The sequence below is a fragment of the Cydia amplana genome, chromosome 25, assembly GCF_948474715.1.
Source record: "Cydia amplana chromosome 25, ilCydAmpl1.1, whole genome shotgun sequence".
Classification (NCBI taxonomy): Eukaryota; Metazoa; Arthropoda; class Insecta; order Lepidoptera; family Tortricidae; genus Cydia; species Cydia amplana.
The window spans coordinates 8,751,030-8,765,747 of NC_086093.1; the positions used below are offsets into that span (position 1 = coordinate 8,751,030).

At 35.6% G+C, this 14,718-nt stretch overlaps 2 protein-coding genes across 2 annotated transcripts; both read right to left on the reverse strand.

Moving 5' to 3' along the window:
* Positions 1-4,953: 4,953 nt before the first annotated feature.
* LOC134659479 (zinc finger protein 226-like) lies at positions 4,954-6,197 on the reverse strand (the record flags this gene model as incomplete). Its single annotated transcript, XM_063515123.1, has 1 exon — positions 4,954-6,197. A coding segment is annotated over one exon (1,221 nt), but the record flags the coding sequence as incomplete, so codon positions are not given.
* A 5,755-nt stretch (positions 6,198-11,952) lies between these two features.
* Positions 11,953-14,302, reverse strand: LOC134659810 (zinc finger protein 239-like). Its single transcript, XM_063515515.1, has 2 exons — positions 14,242-14,302; positions 11,953-13,004 (listed from the first exon to the last, which is right to left on the reverse strand). Exons 1-2 carry the CDS (start codon positions 14,285-14,287, stop codon positions 12,007-12,009), a joined length of 1,044 nt encoding a protein of 347 aa, XP_063371585.1. The 5' UTR covers positions 14,288-14,302; the 3' UTR covers positions 11,953-12,006.
* Positions 14,303-14,718: the final 416 nt, after the last annotated feature.

Here is a 14,718-nt window from a genome sequence, read left to right on the forward strand (position 1 = left end):
TTTATTGCAAACCATGGTATTACATAGATGTTACAAATTATGTTAAGTTGCACATGGACCCCGGTGGGGTGTAGCAATTTTTCTTATAACTAGCTTACACATAACTATACAAACTAAACTTAACTCCTTGCATAATGAAAGCACCTAGATATTGGTGTGACGTAATTAATGGATGATCCCGTAGCGATCGAAACTCAACTGTCACTGTCGCACTAATATGGAAGAGTGATAGAAAGACACAAAGCGGTTCGTTGTCGTAGCGATAGCGATTGTCACCTTGGCTAGGCCGGCTGGACCGGTTAGAGGCAGGGAAATTTATTTGCGGTAAAATAAATATTTTTGGACGCCGACTCAAAGAAATGTTACTCAAAAAATCGCTGTATTCCGTTAAAGAATACACTGACATGAAACGCGATTAAAATGTAAATATTTTTCTATTATAATTTAATCTGACATTGTTATTTTTTATGTTTTATTGTTTATTGTTTTTTATCTCTTATTGTTTTTAGCTGTTAATTGGGAATTTTGATTTGACTTTGCAATATTATTATTTATTCTGACATTATATTAACTAGGGTGCCCTAGCATTATATACATTTTGACCGCTTTATACTCTGCAAGAGATAATTTTTTGACATAGGTAGTTTATATTTTGACATACATAGGTAAATTTTTTGACATTGTATTTAGTATGTTTATTATGCTCTGACATTATCTAACATTTCATTTTACTGTATTTAACTTTTACTTTTAATTTTTATTATGATTATTTGATTGTTTTTTATTTTTTACTTATTTCTTAATTATTTTAATGTATTATTGTTTACAATCTGACGATCTTTTTGTGAATTCATGTTATTTGGAAACATTGTGACATTGTTAAATACCATGTAATTTCCAATAAGAAATAAATAAATCTATCTATCTATCTAAATAAATAAGTAACAACATTTATAAATTTATTTCATCATATAAATTTGTGAATTCAACATTTCCAACAAAAAAGTGTATTCATATGCACTTTCAAAATTATACATTCATTAATTAATTTTAACTAAAACAAAATCATTAATCTTATTATGCTTAAAAACAAACTTAATTAAAAAAATTATACACTCTATTTTATATTAGTCTGGCGTTAAATTAAACACAAGTCGTCTCCTTCACGATTTTCGTAGACATCTCTTCTAAATACCTAAAACTGGTATGGATGTGTTCCTCGTGGTCTCTAGAATACGAATTGACCGGTTTTAGTTTATGGAGAGGGGGACGTGTCGATAAAAAGGGGGGGAATGTGGGCGGCCGACCAGCATTGATATTTGTTCACATCTTGAGTCCTATGGGACCGATCGGTTCGTTTCAGGTGTCGTTTGAAAGAGTATTAAACGTGCTATTATTGCTTCATAATAACTGTAGTCATAACTGTAGTCGTTTAGAAAATATTTTAAAATATATGATTTTTTACCGTGCATGGATGGCATAAGTACTGACAAAACATGCGTCTAACTCAATAAATTATAACTTTACCGCAATTAATGTTATTACAAAATATACGAGAAATTTCATTAGCTTTCTAAAAACATAAGGTTTATTGGTGTATGGTATTATATAACCATGTAATGATGAATTTTGTTCAGCATGGGTCACTACGCACCGTCACGTAAATGGCGGGCGACCGACCTCAACTGTTCATTGTTTCTCGGGTTCTATTTTACTGATCAATTGGTGATGGATACCATTAGAAAGAATGTTAAATGTACAATAATTGGTTTCTAATAACCGTAGTCATAACTGTAGTCATTTACAAAATAATTGAAAATATATGATTTTTACCGTGCATGGACATAAGTACTGGTAAAACATGCTTCTAACTCAATAGATTATAACATTACCGCAATAAATATTTTCAAAATATACGGGAAATTTTATGAGCTATCCAAAAATATAAGTTTTATTGCTTTATAATGTTATATAACTAAGTAATCATGAATTTTGTTCAGCATGGGTACTGTGCACCGTCACGTAAATGGAGCCCGGCCATCGTTGAGTTTGCATTATATTTCAGGTTCTATTTTTCATATGGTGGATACCATTTGCAAGCATATTAAATTTTCTGTGAATACTCGATTGTTTGAAATCTGAGGCCCAAAATAACCATTTTAAAAATATTAAAGAAAATGTTTAATTTTTACCTTAGAGGTTTGCTTAGTGACTGAAATAATTTGAGAAAGAGATAATGTAGTAAATATAGCGTGAAATTTTTAGAGTAAAATCAGCAAACTATTTATTAACTTTCCAAAAATATTGTTTAGTTACCGTACAACTATAAACATATATGTAGGTATGCCAGGACCAATTTCGCCAAGCAAGCAAACACACGGCGCGGCGAGCGCCTGGTAGACCAGCAGCATTCTATTATTGTTTGACAGTACATTTTATAATGTAGGTATCCAAAATGATAAAATATCGATATAAATGATGGTTTGTTTGTTTTGTTTTTTTATCACAGGAAACTTAAGTATAGTTTGACTCTTTTGACAAAAGCCCAGTTCTAGGTTCATAACATCGTTAAGTTCGTAGCTTTCATGATTGCAAAACCACTGCATATGAAGTACTTAATATCTGTGTTGTTATTTGACTCACGCGTCTACACGTAAAACGTTTTCAAACCCACTCCGTAGTTAATAATTTAAAATCACCTTTTTAGTGAGATCTGAGGCTTGTGGCGTTAAAGAGATATTTGTCGCCGCACGTTCCAGGATGCAAAATAAGTGACTACTATTTGAGTAGCAGCGTATGTCCACATAATAACTATCCGTGAAGTCCGGTTTTAAGTATAGTAATAGTAAGATAAGGTCAATATTGAGTAAACTATCTATATTATATTTATTTACTATTTTATTTTACGGTCTAATTTATAGTTTTTGCTTACCTATTGATTCATTGGCGTTTGGCATTGTAGTTTTAGCTTGTAAGTATGACTCTATTGACAGTTATAAGATGTACTACGGTATTTAAATAACGCTCGTCTGTAACTACATGATCTTAGATCTATAATAGCGACTCATAACTTCTCTGTTCGACTGTAAGTCATACAAGAGAGTTAAGTAGCGATTGCGATATAAAAAGCTATAAGTAGAAGGCTTTATCACACGTTTAGAACCTTAAGTGCAAATTGCAGATTATTACTCATATAGATGTTAAGGTTGTTCAATTCACTTTGAGCTATAAGCTATAATACTAGCAGCTTAACATGCAATATAGCGCCCAAAACAGCTACTGTAGATCTTAAATCTTTAGATGAACCTTTTAAACACTTTTATCTCACCAGAGCCTGTAAACTGTAAACTAAGACTATAGATGTAGCTATTCTAGAGCCAGGCTGTCTTTAGGTAAGAAAATAGGTGCTAAGTGTCGCCTAATTGTTTGTTGGGATTTATATGACGGTGCGCAGTGACCCATGCTGAACAAAATTCATTATTACTTGGTTATATAATATCTTACACCAATAAATCTTATGTTTTTGGAAAGATAATGAAATGTCTCGTATATTTTGTAAATACATTAATTGCGATAAAGTTATAATTTATTAAGTTAGAACCATGTTTTAGCAGTACTTATGTGCATGCACGGTAAAAAATCATGTTTTCAATTATTTTGAAAATGACTAAAGTTATGACTACAGTTATTGAAAACCAATTATAGTACGTTTAATATTCTTTCAAATGGTATCTATCACGAACTGATCAATAAAATAAAACCCGAGAAATAATGAAAAGTTGACGCCGATCTCCTGCCATTTACGTGACGGCGCTTAGTGACCCATGTTGAACAAAATTCGTAATTACTTGGTTATATAATATCATACACCAATAAAACTTATATTTTTGGAAAGCTAATGAAATTTCACGTACATTTTGTAAGAATATTATTGGAGTAAAGTTATAATTTATTGAGTTAGACGCATATTTTATCAGTACTTATGCCATCCATGCACGGTAAAAAAATCAAATATTTTAAAATATTTTGTAAATTACTAAAGTTATGACTACGGCTATTAGAAACCATTTATTGTACGTTTAATAACCTTTCAAATGGTACCTATCAGCAATTGATCAATAAAATAGAACCCGAGAAATAATGAAAAGTTTACGTCGGTCGCCCGCCATTTACGTGACGGTGCGTAGTGACCCATGCTGAACAAAATTCGTTATTAATTGGTTATATAATATCATACGCCAATAAAACTTATGTTTTTGGTAAGCTAATGAAATGTCTCGTATATTTTGTAATAAAATAATTGCGGTATTGTTGTAATTTATTGAGTTAGGCGCATATTTAATCAGTACTTATGCCATCCATGCACGGTATAAAATCAAATATTTTAAAATATTTTGTAAACGACTACAGTTATGACTACGGTTATTATGAAACAATAATAGCACGTTTAATACTCTTCCAAACGACACCTCACACGAACCGATCGGTCCCATAGGACTCAAGATGTGAACAAATATCAATAATGGTCGGCCGCCATCTTTGCCCCCCTTTTTTTCGACCCGTCCCCCACTCCATAAACTAAAACCGGTCATTTCGTATTCTAGAGATCACGAGGAACACATCCATACCAGTTTTAGGTATTTAGAAGAGATGTCGACGACTCTTCTCGAAACAGGCCGATTTCCACCTGTCTATATATACATGACAAAATATCAAAGAAAAATCCTGAAATAATATTATTAGGTACTTGCATCAGTTTAGTGAGAATAATAAAGGCGAAAAATAAAACTTTATTCTCAGTTATAATAATATGTATTGGTAATGGGCATCTATTGCAAACCATCACATTTGTCGTCAATTTAGATTTTTTGATTTCTACGTATTTACTATTGTAATTCATACGATGTGATGTTAAATGTTCAAATTACGAGCATTTTTTTCATATAGTGTTATGTTATGAAAAGAATAATTGTACTTTATGATCGTTTTTTCTTCCCGAAGGAATGCTCATGGGCGCGGATATGTCTCACTAAAGAATGTCTGTCATGAAATATTCGTGTACATACATCACATGAGTATCGTTTCTCTCCTGTGTGTATTTTTTCATGTCTTTTCAAATCCCTCGATGTAGAAAATTGCTTCGAACAGGTTCCACAAGAAAACATTTCCTGCGTATGATATCGCATATGTGCCTGTAAACTACTGGTGTAGGCAAACCGCTCTGGACATATTTCACAAAAGAAAGGTTTCTCTCCAGTGTGGGTTCGCATGTGTATCTTTAAGGAACCCTTTTCCGAACAGCGTTTTTTACATATTTCACAGGAATAAGGCTTTTCGCCTGTGTGAATTCTTATGTGTTTCTTTAAATTATCGGATCCACTGAACTGCTTCTTACATATTTCATTTCCCTTGTGTATTAGTTTATGTTGTCTCAACTGACTACTGTCGCCAAATCTCTTTTCGCATATTTCACAGAAATATGGTCTCTCGCCCGTGTGTGAGAGTTGATGTCGATTTAAATGAGCTATTTGCCTGAATTTTTTCCCGCATATTTCGCATGAACGCGGTTTGGCTCCTGTGTGTATTAGTTTATGCAACTCTAACTTGCTGTTTTCGGCAAACTGTTTCATACAAATTGGACAGGAGTGCGGTTTGAACCCTGTGTGAATTCTTTCATGTGCCTTTAAATGCCCCGATTGCGTGAAAGCTTTGTTACATAACTTGCAAAAGTATGGTTTTTCACCAGTGTGTACTCGTCTATGCGTCCTTAAAGCGCTGGATTGTGAAAATTTCTTTTGACATACATCGCAAGAATAAGGCTGTTCTCGAGTATGGGTCCGCTTATGTATATCTAAATTATTTTTAGTCGTAAACCTTTTTTGACATATTTCGCAACAATATGGTTTTTCACCAGTGTGAATAAGTTGATGTCGTTTCAATTTATTCGGTTTGCTAAACACTTTTTTACACGTTTCGCATGTTTCTGGTTTTGTTCCTTTGAGCTTCAAAGTCCTCGATGGCTTAGACCTCTGGGGCGGCAGTTTGTGTTTGTAATATGACAGTTGCTTTCCACGCAAATGCACTTTGAAATGGTCAATCAAACAATGTTTTTGTAGAAATATTTTTCCACAAGTGTTGCAAACATAAGAGTTTGTCGTAGAAGTGTGTGGAAATGTGTCGATGGTAATGTTCTGTTGTGTGTGTGTAGTTCTGTGTTTAGCTCGGGATGTCTCAGTCTGGGCCACACGGTGTGTTGAGACGGGACATGCAAGGTTTTTGATAACGATGACGTTGCTCTTGTATTTCGCGAAGTTCGATTCATCTAAAAATACAAAATAAGTGTTAACTTTGACAAGGCTATAATAAAATAATACGCTTGAGCACTGAGCGTGGTCGAAGGATGTCTGTGTTAATCTAAGCTAAAGTGCGTCTAACCAAACTTAGTGACCACTGTGACGTCAATTTGATGAGAAAGATAAGGCAGTCATACTAGCGACCCGCTCCGGCTTCGCACGGGTTAACAAATTATACATAAACCTTCCTCTTGAATCACTATATCTATTAAAAAAACCGCATGAAAATCCGTTGCGTAGTTTTAAAGATCTAAGCATACATAGGGACAGACAGACAGCGGGAAGCGACTTTGTTTTATACTATGTAGTGATTGGTAATGAGTCATGGTAGTTATACACTACACTTTTTTCTGATTAGATTTTTTTAGCTCTTTTGATCCTAGTAAAAGAAAAAAGTGGCCCAAATTGTGCATAGGTCCATTCCGTCACCGTCATACAAAGTCTATGAAAAATGGTAACGGAATGGAAGAAAATCTTATGACACTTTTTTTTTGCTAAGCTAAAACTTGATTGCTAATTCAATAAGGATTATAGATGGTTTTACTTTATGCACACTCGACTGAAAGACCAACTTTACGAGCATGAGAAGTAAAAAGAAACATTACACCCACCTTTGTTAAGAGTCCCCTGCTGTCTTTCCTCATCCAGGCTTAGAATATGGACCATGAGGTGTTTCATTAAATCACTCTTTAGAGTGAACGCTTTACTGCAAACATCACATACAAGTTTTTTGTCATTATCAGAACATACGTCATATATATCTGACTTTCTTTCAGTATATGTTCGAGGTTTGCATGCGGTGGTCCGCTGAAGTAGACCCTCTTGTGGAAGACGGTCGAGGCGTACGAAGCAGTCTCTCAGCGCGGGGCGCTCCGGCGCTGACGACCCCGACCGTGTGCCTGCAGTAACACACACATTATTTACACATTCAGTGCCGAAAACCAGACTATCGGGTATTTTAACTTTTCGTTCCCAGGCCGGACGACCCGATACTCGGGATCGTGGTACTACAGCGTTAGGTATATGACGATTTTATTGTGGCCTGGCGCGGATGTCTTGTTTGGCTGGGTGGCAATGAATGTGTTAAACGAATGTGCAAGAGCGATAGAGAGGCAGAAAACAAAACTTCGAGTTTAACTGTAACTGAAATAACAGTTTTATTCATCAATTTACTGCTTTTGTACAAATTTTGCGTAAAAATTACGGATTGTTGAACCGGGTTCGAAATTATCCAGATAATTATAGTCTTTGATAATTATCGCGATATTTATCCTACAATTATCTCATAAATATCGGATAATTATCTCAAGTATGGATGGTGCTATAATAACTTTCTTTGAATTCTTTTATAGTAAAAAAAAAATATTGGGGTGTTTTTTATATTTTAGGTTATTATCAAATCGATAATTATCAGGCATAAAAATCATGATAATTTAATCAAGATAAGTATCATTGATAATTATCCTATCGAATCCTGCCGTTGAATAAATTGGGACAATTAACAATCATTTAAGAACATTCAACTAACTGAGCTACCTGAAAGTTTTATATTTTAAGGAAATTATACCATCACTACCAGCCTATTACCAGTACCAAAGAGAATATAGTGTAGGCTTGTGGTCATAATAAATTTTGTAGTCACAGTAAATTTACTGCCATCTTTCGATACAGGATGAAAACTAAAAATGAAAATGATTAAAAATTTCAAAAAATATATAAATATGGATAAATTATTTTTCACTGATTCACTGTGTGTTATAATTGTTAAATATCAAACGGTATCGCCATCAACACAACATCTATAGACCAAAGGTATGGCGCCATCAATTTAAGCATAAATTTTTCTTGATTTTCCGAGATTCATTTTTAGTGTACCGCTTATTTTCTTAGAATTTACTTATCTTATACGGAGCTATATACCATCTTTGCCAGTCCAGTACTAAAGTGACTCACTGTGAACCGCTATGTCAGTGTGCTGCCGCTGCATGCATTCCGGCCCCAGCACAACCTCCTCTTTAACCACATGGTTGGCGTACAAGTGGCGCCAGAGCTCCTCCACTTGCGCCTGCTTTGTACATTCTGCATCATTGACATACTCTGTTTCCTTCTTAATGTTGACTGTTAAGTAAGAATAATACGTATATAAAAAGTTCCATAACAATAGAGAAATAAGTAAAGAAGTCTAGTGTCAAGTAGCGGACATTATCAGTTCTGCTAGTTGACAATAGATGTTGCGGCAAACAAGAACTGTAATGCTAAGCTAATATTATAACCGAATGCACCGGAACTCTACTTTCAACTCCTTCTGCTTATAATATTAGTTGTAAATTGTTTTAGTAGTACATTTTTCGTCAGTAGCGAAACTTGTGACATGGTGTCTAGTAACAGTACTGATAATGTCCACTTCTTGACGTTAGACGTCGCCTACGAAATAACTCGCGGTTTGGTAAAAAACTGATGTATGGAATTACCACTCTTTCTTTTTCTTTACTTATATTTTTGTATGGTCCATACAGTGTCAGTGCCAAGTGTGGCATACATGAATCTAGTATAACTGGATTGGGCATGAGTGGTGGGGATAACTGACAGAACGGGATAGTCTTATGTATCTTTCAGTAGGAGTAGCAGCGAAAGCGCTATTATTGTTTGTCCTTGTCACAGTCTCATATCTTGTTTTATTCCCCACCGTAAATTAACCACCGTGATTGGTCGAATTCATTTGTTGCCCACCATAACAAATAAATTTGACCAATCATAGCGGCGCATTGCGTATGTTTTGTCCCTCACGGAGGCACGCGTAGACCACTTCTATAGGATGCTACCATCTATGGTGGCATACTTATCGTAAACAGACTTACCCTGCTCATTCTCTAGATTTGTTAAGTCCCGCGCGCCGCACGAGCCTGCGCCATCCCACCCTGGTTCCTGCTTTACGCGCGCCGCCTCCAAAGACATGTTCTCGACAACAGCTATACGTTGACATTAACATTACCAACAATTAGCAGCAGTTTATTAACTATACAGATGTTGAAATAGTAAAATGACACTTCAAGAGTGGAATTTGTTTACCTACAAGTTAACAAGACAATAAGCAAAAATACTCTTGTTTTAACCAAAGAACTAAAAGAAAACAACAGAACAGAATGAACAGATTGTCAAGTTGACACTTGACATAAATAAACTACCACAGAGTACGAGTACATTATACCACTGGCCGAATTTAAAGAGCTTGCACACGGAGCATATGTCATGGTTGAGTGACGAAATAGACGCAGCATATGATGATCGTATAGCTGCGTCCCTGTCGTCAGCCACTGAATTAAAAGCCGTAACAGACTACCGCACCACCGCCGCGTATATTTTGAAATATCTCTTTCTCGCTCTCACTTATGGGTGTGCACCAATGTCGCGGTGCGGTAGTCTATTATGGCTTTAAGGAACGTGTGTGAAGCGTTTAAGTACTTTACGGCCTCATTCTCACGAGCGCTTTTTCAATACGCTTAAAAAAGCGTTGAATGACACAAATGGAAACATGTGTATTTATTCGTTCTTTGATTTATTCACACGATGGCGTTAGCGCTTTTTATCAAGCGTTGTTGCATTTTCAACTTTAAGCCTAGGTCTTTAAATCGAATTTAGCGTGCAGTGGGCAGATTCAAGCGCTTTTTTAACACACGTTGAACAAGCGCTCGTGCGAATGGTTACTAAGTTTTCATCACACTTGCTCGAAAAAGGTCTTATTTCAGGCAGGTGTTCTGAAGGACAAAGGCCTATATTGTTCCCGCGGGAGTTATGGATTCTGAAAAAAAAGCTATAACTCACGAGTGAAACCTAAACCTTCCTCAAGGATTGATAGGGTGAGCGGGGGAGCAATATAATATTTGACTGTATTTAAAATAAATTATTTCACACCAAGCACGAAATAAAGCATCAAATAATTATTAGAAAAACAGCAGTTATTTTTAAACACAATATCTATTTAAATAATTTAACGGTTTAGACTCGCTTGTTTTAAGTCACTCGCGCGACATGTTTCGGAGAGCCTAGGTCTCCTTTCTCAAGCACTAACGGTACGAGCAGCGTTCACGACGGCCGTGTATCGCGTACTTAAAACAAGCGAGTCTAAATCGTAAAATTATTTAATGTTAGTATGTCTCACAACAGTTTAAATTCGAATATCTATTTAATCAGTCGGATAGAATATGTTGTGTTATATTTACTTCTCATAATTTAAAATGCGTCTATAAATACTCTTTGTTCGAAAGATAAGGATTCGTGACTAATAAAACAATGTCTGTAATATTTACTGTATTTTAATGATGTTCTAATACAATTTTATGGGCAGTGAAAAAAGTCGTTTAATACAATTCATTGATAGTGAGATGCAAAGCTGCAATAGTACATTTTTTTAATGTTCAATATTCATATGTAACAAGAATAAAACAAATTATAAACTAATACAACAAAAGCAAGTTTTTTTTCACCACACCAGCTCGGAAAGGCTTACTTTGCACTTCAAAAACGGATAGCAAAGTTGAACTTTGCTATCAGTAATTCGCATGTGAGGCAAAGTAATCAAATGCAAAGGGTCTAGCCGCAATCCCATAGTGAAACTGCCCCTGGCTGAAGTGTATACCTTTCTTAGGTGCATTTATTTGTCTTAATATAAGATATCGTTTTACCAAATTTCAATGCTAGAATCCCCTTGGTTTGGCTAAAAAACATTTTTTTTTAATCGTTTTTTTAGGTAAACTAGTGGTTCGATTGTTGTGAAATTTGGATGTTAATTGCACCTAATATTAGTTCATTAAAAAAAATCAAGGTTGTAACTTGTTTATAACGGCTATAAAAATATTTTTACTTTTTTAAACTTTTTTTTTTTTAATACTTGTGAGATAGCGACAATCTCAATTTTTTGTTATTGAATGCAGAATATACTATTGCATAAAATATACTTTTTGTAAAAAAATCCATTTGGAGCAACAAGGTAAAAGTGTCTTACTAATGCATACAGGCCGTCCTTCTTACGTACTTTAGGGTGGTTCACGTTTGTATGGGAAAATTCAAACTCTAGCTAGAAGAAGCGGCACCCCCTTATTTGGTCACACTTATTATAAAGATAATGTACACCAAGTTTTGTAACTTTATCACAACTACAAGGGGGTGCTCAACCACTTTGAAAATTTTCAACGTTGTATGAAATCCAAAAATAAATAAATTATATTTTTTTAGATTTTTATATAAGTAGTTGTTTTCACATTATTTGTAAATGTGATTTATAAGTTATTAAGTAAAAACATATATTTATTTTTTTAAGAATTTTTCAGGTGAAATAAAAGAAACTTGAATAATTATGAAAAATATAAATAAATATATTTTTTACTTAATAACTTATAAATCACATTTACAAATAATTTGAAAACAACTACTTATATAAAAATCTAAAAAAATATAATTTATTTATTTTTTTAGATTTTGGAATTTTTCGCTTGCTCGGGTATCAATATTAGCGGAGCGGTTAAACAACAACTTTGCCCCTTGTAAAACAATTAACTATTTTTACAAGTTGGTCAGGTTAATGGATAAGTTTGTCCAGACAATAAAAATAGTAAAAAATACTGCACTAACAACAACAAGAACACAGTTCAGCCTATCAGGGGAAAGCCTTAACAGCCTCATCTTTTTTTGTACACGAGTTTCGCCACTCATGCATCCTTAAATTAGCCAATTGCGTAAACGCCTTATTGCACATCTTACAGGAGTACGGTTTTTCCCCTGTGTGTATACGCTTATGTGCCTTTAAAGTACTCAAATCTGCGAACCGCTTTTGACATGTTTCACAACCGTAAGGCCTCTCACCGGTGTGTATTCGTTTATGCACTTTTAAAGCGCTCGATTGCGAGAAACTTTTTTTACATACTTCACAAGAGTATGGCTTTTCCCCAGTATGTATTCTTATATGCATTTTTAAAATGCTCTGATCCTTAAACTGCCTCTGGCATGTCTCACAAGAGAACGGCTTCTCACCGGTGTGTATCCGCATATGTGTTTTTAATTGGGTGGAGCGCGTAAAACTCTTCTTGCATATTTCGCAGGAATAAGGCTTCTCTCCGGTGTGGCTACGTTGATGCGTCCTCAAATGGCCGTACTGCGTGAAGGTTTTTTTACACAACTTACATGAGTACGGTCTTACACCTGTATGGACGCGTTTGTGTATTTCATAGCATCCTAAAACGGCGAATTGTTTATCACAGTACTCACATGAGTATGGTTTTAACCCTGTGTGAATTCTTTCATGCATCTTTAATGAATATGGTCGCGTGAACTTTTTGTCGCATACTACACAAGGGAACAGTGGTTCGATAAAATCTTTTCGCTTTTTTGGCTTTTTAAATTGTGTCCGCAGATGCATTTTGACATGTCGTTTGAGATGACGCTTCTGTCTGTACGATCTGCCGCATGTGTCGCAGTCGTATGTGTTTGTGGCTAAATTATGTTGGTGTTTGTCGTTGTCTTTGTGGTTAGTTTCTGGAGGTGTGTTGGAGGTTTTGGCGGGCTTGTGGTGTGTTATAATGTAGCTCGAGATGTCGCAGCGGTCGAGCCTCACGAAGCAGTCACGCGGCACGAACTTTTGCAGCGGGCTAGGTTGTTCTGAAACAAAACATGGTAGTTATACATACTACTAACCTTTCCATATGTGTGTGGTGACTAAAATGGTGAGTTCAAGAGTCGCACTGTTGTATAGAGCAGAAAAAAATCTCAAAAAAATTGCAGAAAAAATACTGAAAATTCGGTCAGGACCCTTATTGACAAGTGGTTAAGATACATAGGATACACAGAAAAGTGGGTGGTGGTGGATCATTCGATATTTACCAGTCGCTTTTCGGTGAAGGAAAACATCGTGAGGAAACCGGACTAATCCCAATAACGCCTAGTTTACCGCCGGGTTGAGAGGTCAGATGGCAGTCGCTTTCGTAAAAATGAGTGCCTATGCCAATTCTTGGGATTAGTTGCCAAGCGGACCCCAGGCTCCCATGAGCCGTGGCAAACCGGGACAACGCGAGGAAGATGATTATGACACCAAGTGGTTAAAAAATACAATGAATTAATAAATAACGGTGTTGTTTTACTTATCAGTCTAATTGCTTTGGGGACCCAAAATAGACGTACAAGGGCTTTGCGAGAATGAGCTTCCTGTTTCAGGGTGTTTCCTTATGAAAGTTGCGGTACTGGTAAATCCGCTACTTGACGCTAGATGTCGACTATGAAAATAATAAGCGTTTTGGTGACAAAACTAATGTATTATATTATATATATATACCTTGTGATGTAGCAAATTTAGCAATAAAATAATTTTACTACTGACTATGAGCCTTGTAACTTGAAATAAATGATTTTTATTTTTATTTAGGTATTTACTAGCAACCGCGGCTTCGCACGGGTTAACAAATTATACATAAACCTTCCTCAAGAATCACTCTATCGATAGGTGAATACCGCATGAAAATCCGTTCAGTAGTTTTTGAGTTTATCGCGAATTAACAAACACACAAACAGACGGCACACGAGAGGTTAAGAGAAACATATACAGGGTGCCCAGTAATTAATGGATAACCATCTAACCACCAACAGCCACCTTAGGCTGGTGCAGAAAATGCACTTATAGGTCTAGTAAAAGTTTCGTGGTATTCGAGATAATCGAACTTTTGTCTTTTTTAATAGCTAGCACCATACTTCAAATTTAGAAAAGTGCGATTATCTCGTAAACCACGAAACTTTTACTAGACCTATAAGTGCATTTTCTGGACCAGCCTAAGGTGCCCTGTCGGTGGTTAGAAGGTTATCCATTAATTACTGGGCACCCTGTATAATAAGTATAATAACTCACCTTTCTTCTCAACCGGCTTATCCACTTCAATCTCCACACTTGGCATATTCTCTACGTCTCCATCATCGAGATCAATAATTTCAGGATCATCAGGATCTATAATTTCATGTTTATCCTCCGGGTCCTTACTTGGCAACATTTCGATTGAATTTCCTACCCTTTGGTCTGTTGTTGGAACGATTTCAACGTCACGCTCATCTTCTGTACTTGGCACAATTTCAACATCTTTGTCTTCCTTTTCTGTACTTGGCATGATTTCGATAACATCATCTTTGTCATCCTGTGTTGGCCTTGGCATAATTTCAACATCGTGCTCCATGTTAGGCACGATTTCAACATCATGCTTGTCCTCTTGTTCGATGCTTTGCATGTTTACATCAACATCGTGGTCTATGCTTGGCAGGATTTCAACATTATGCTCCGTACTTGGCAGTATTTCAACTTCATGTTCCGTATTGTCCTCATCTTGTTCCATGC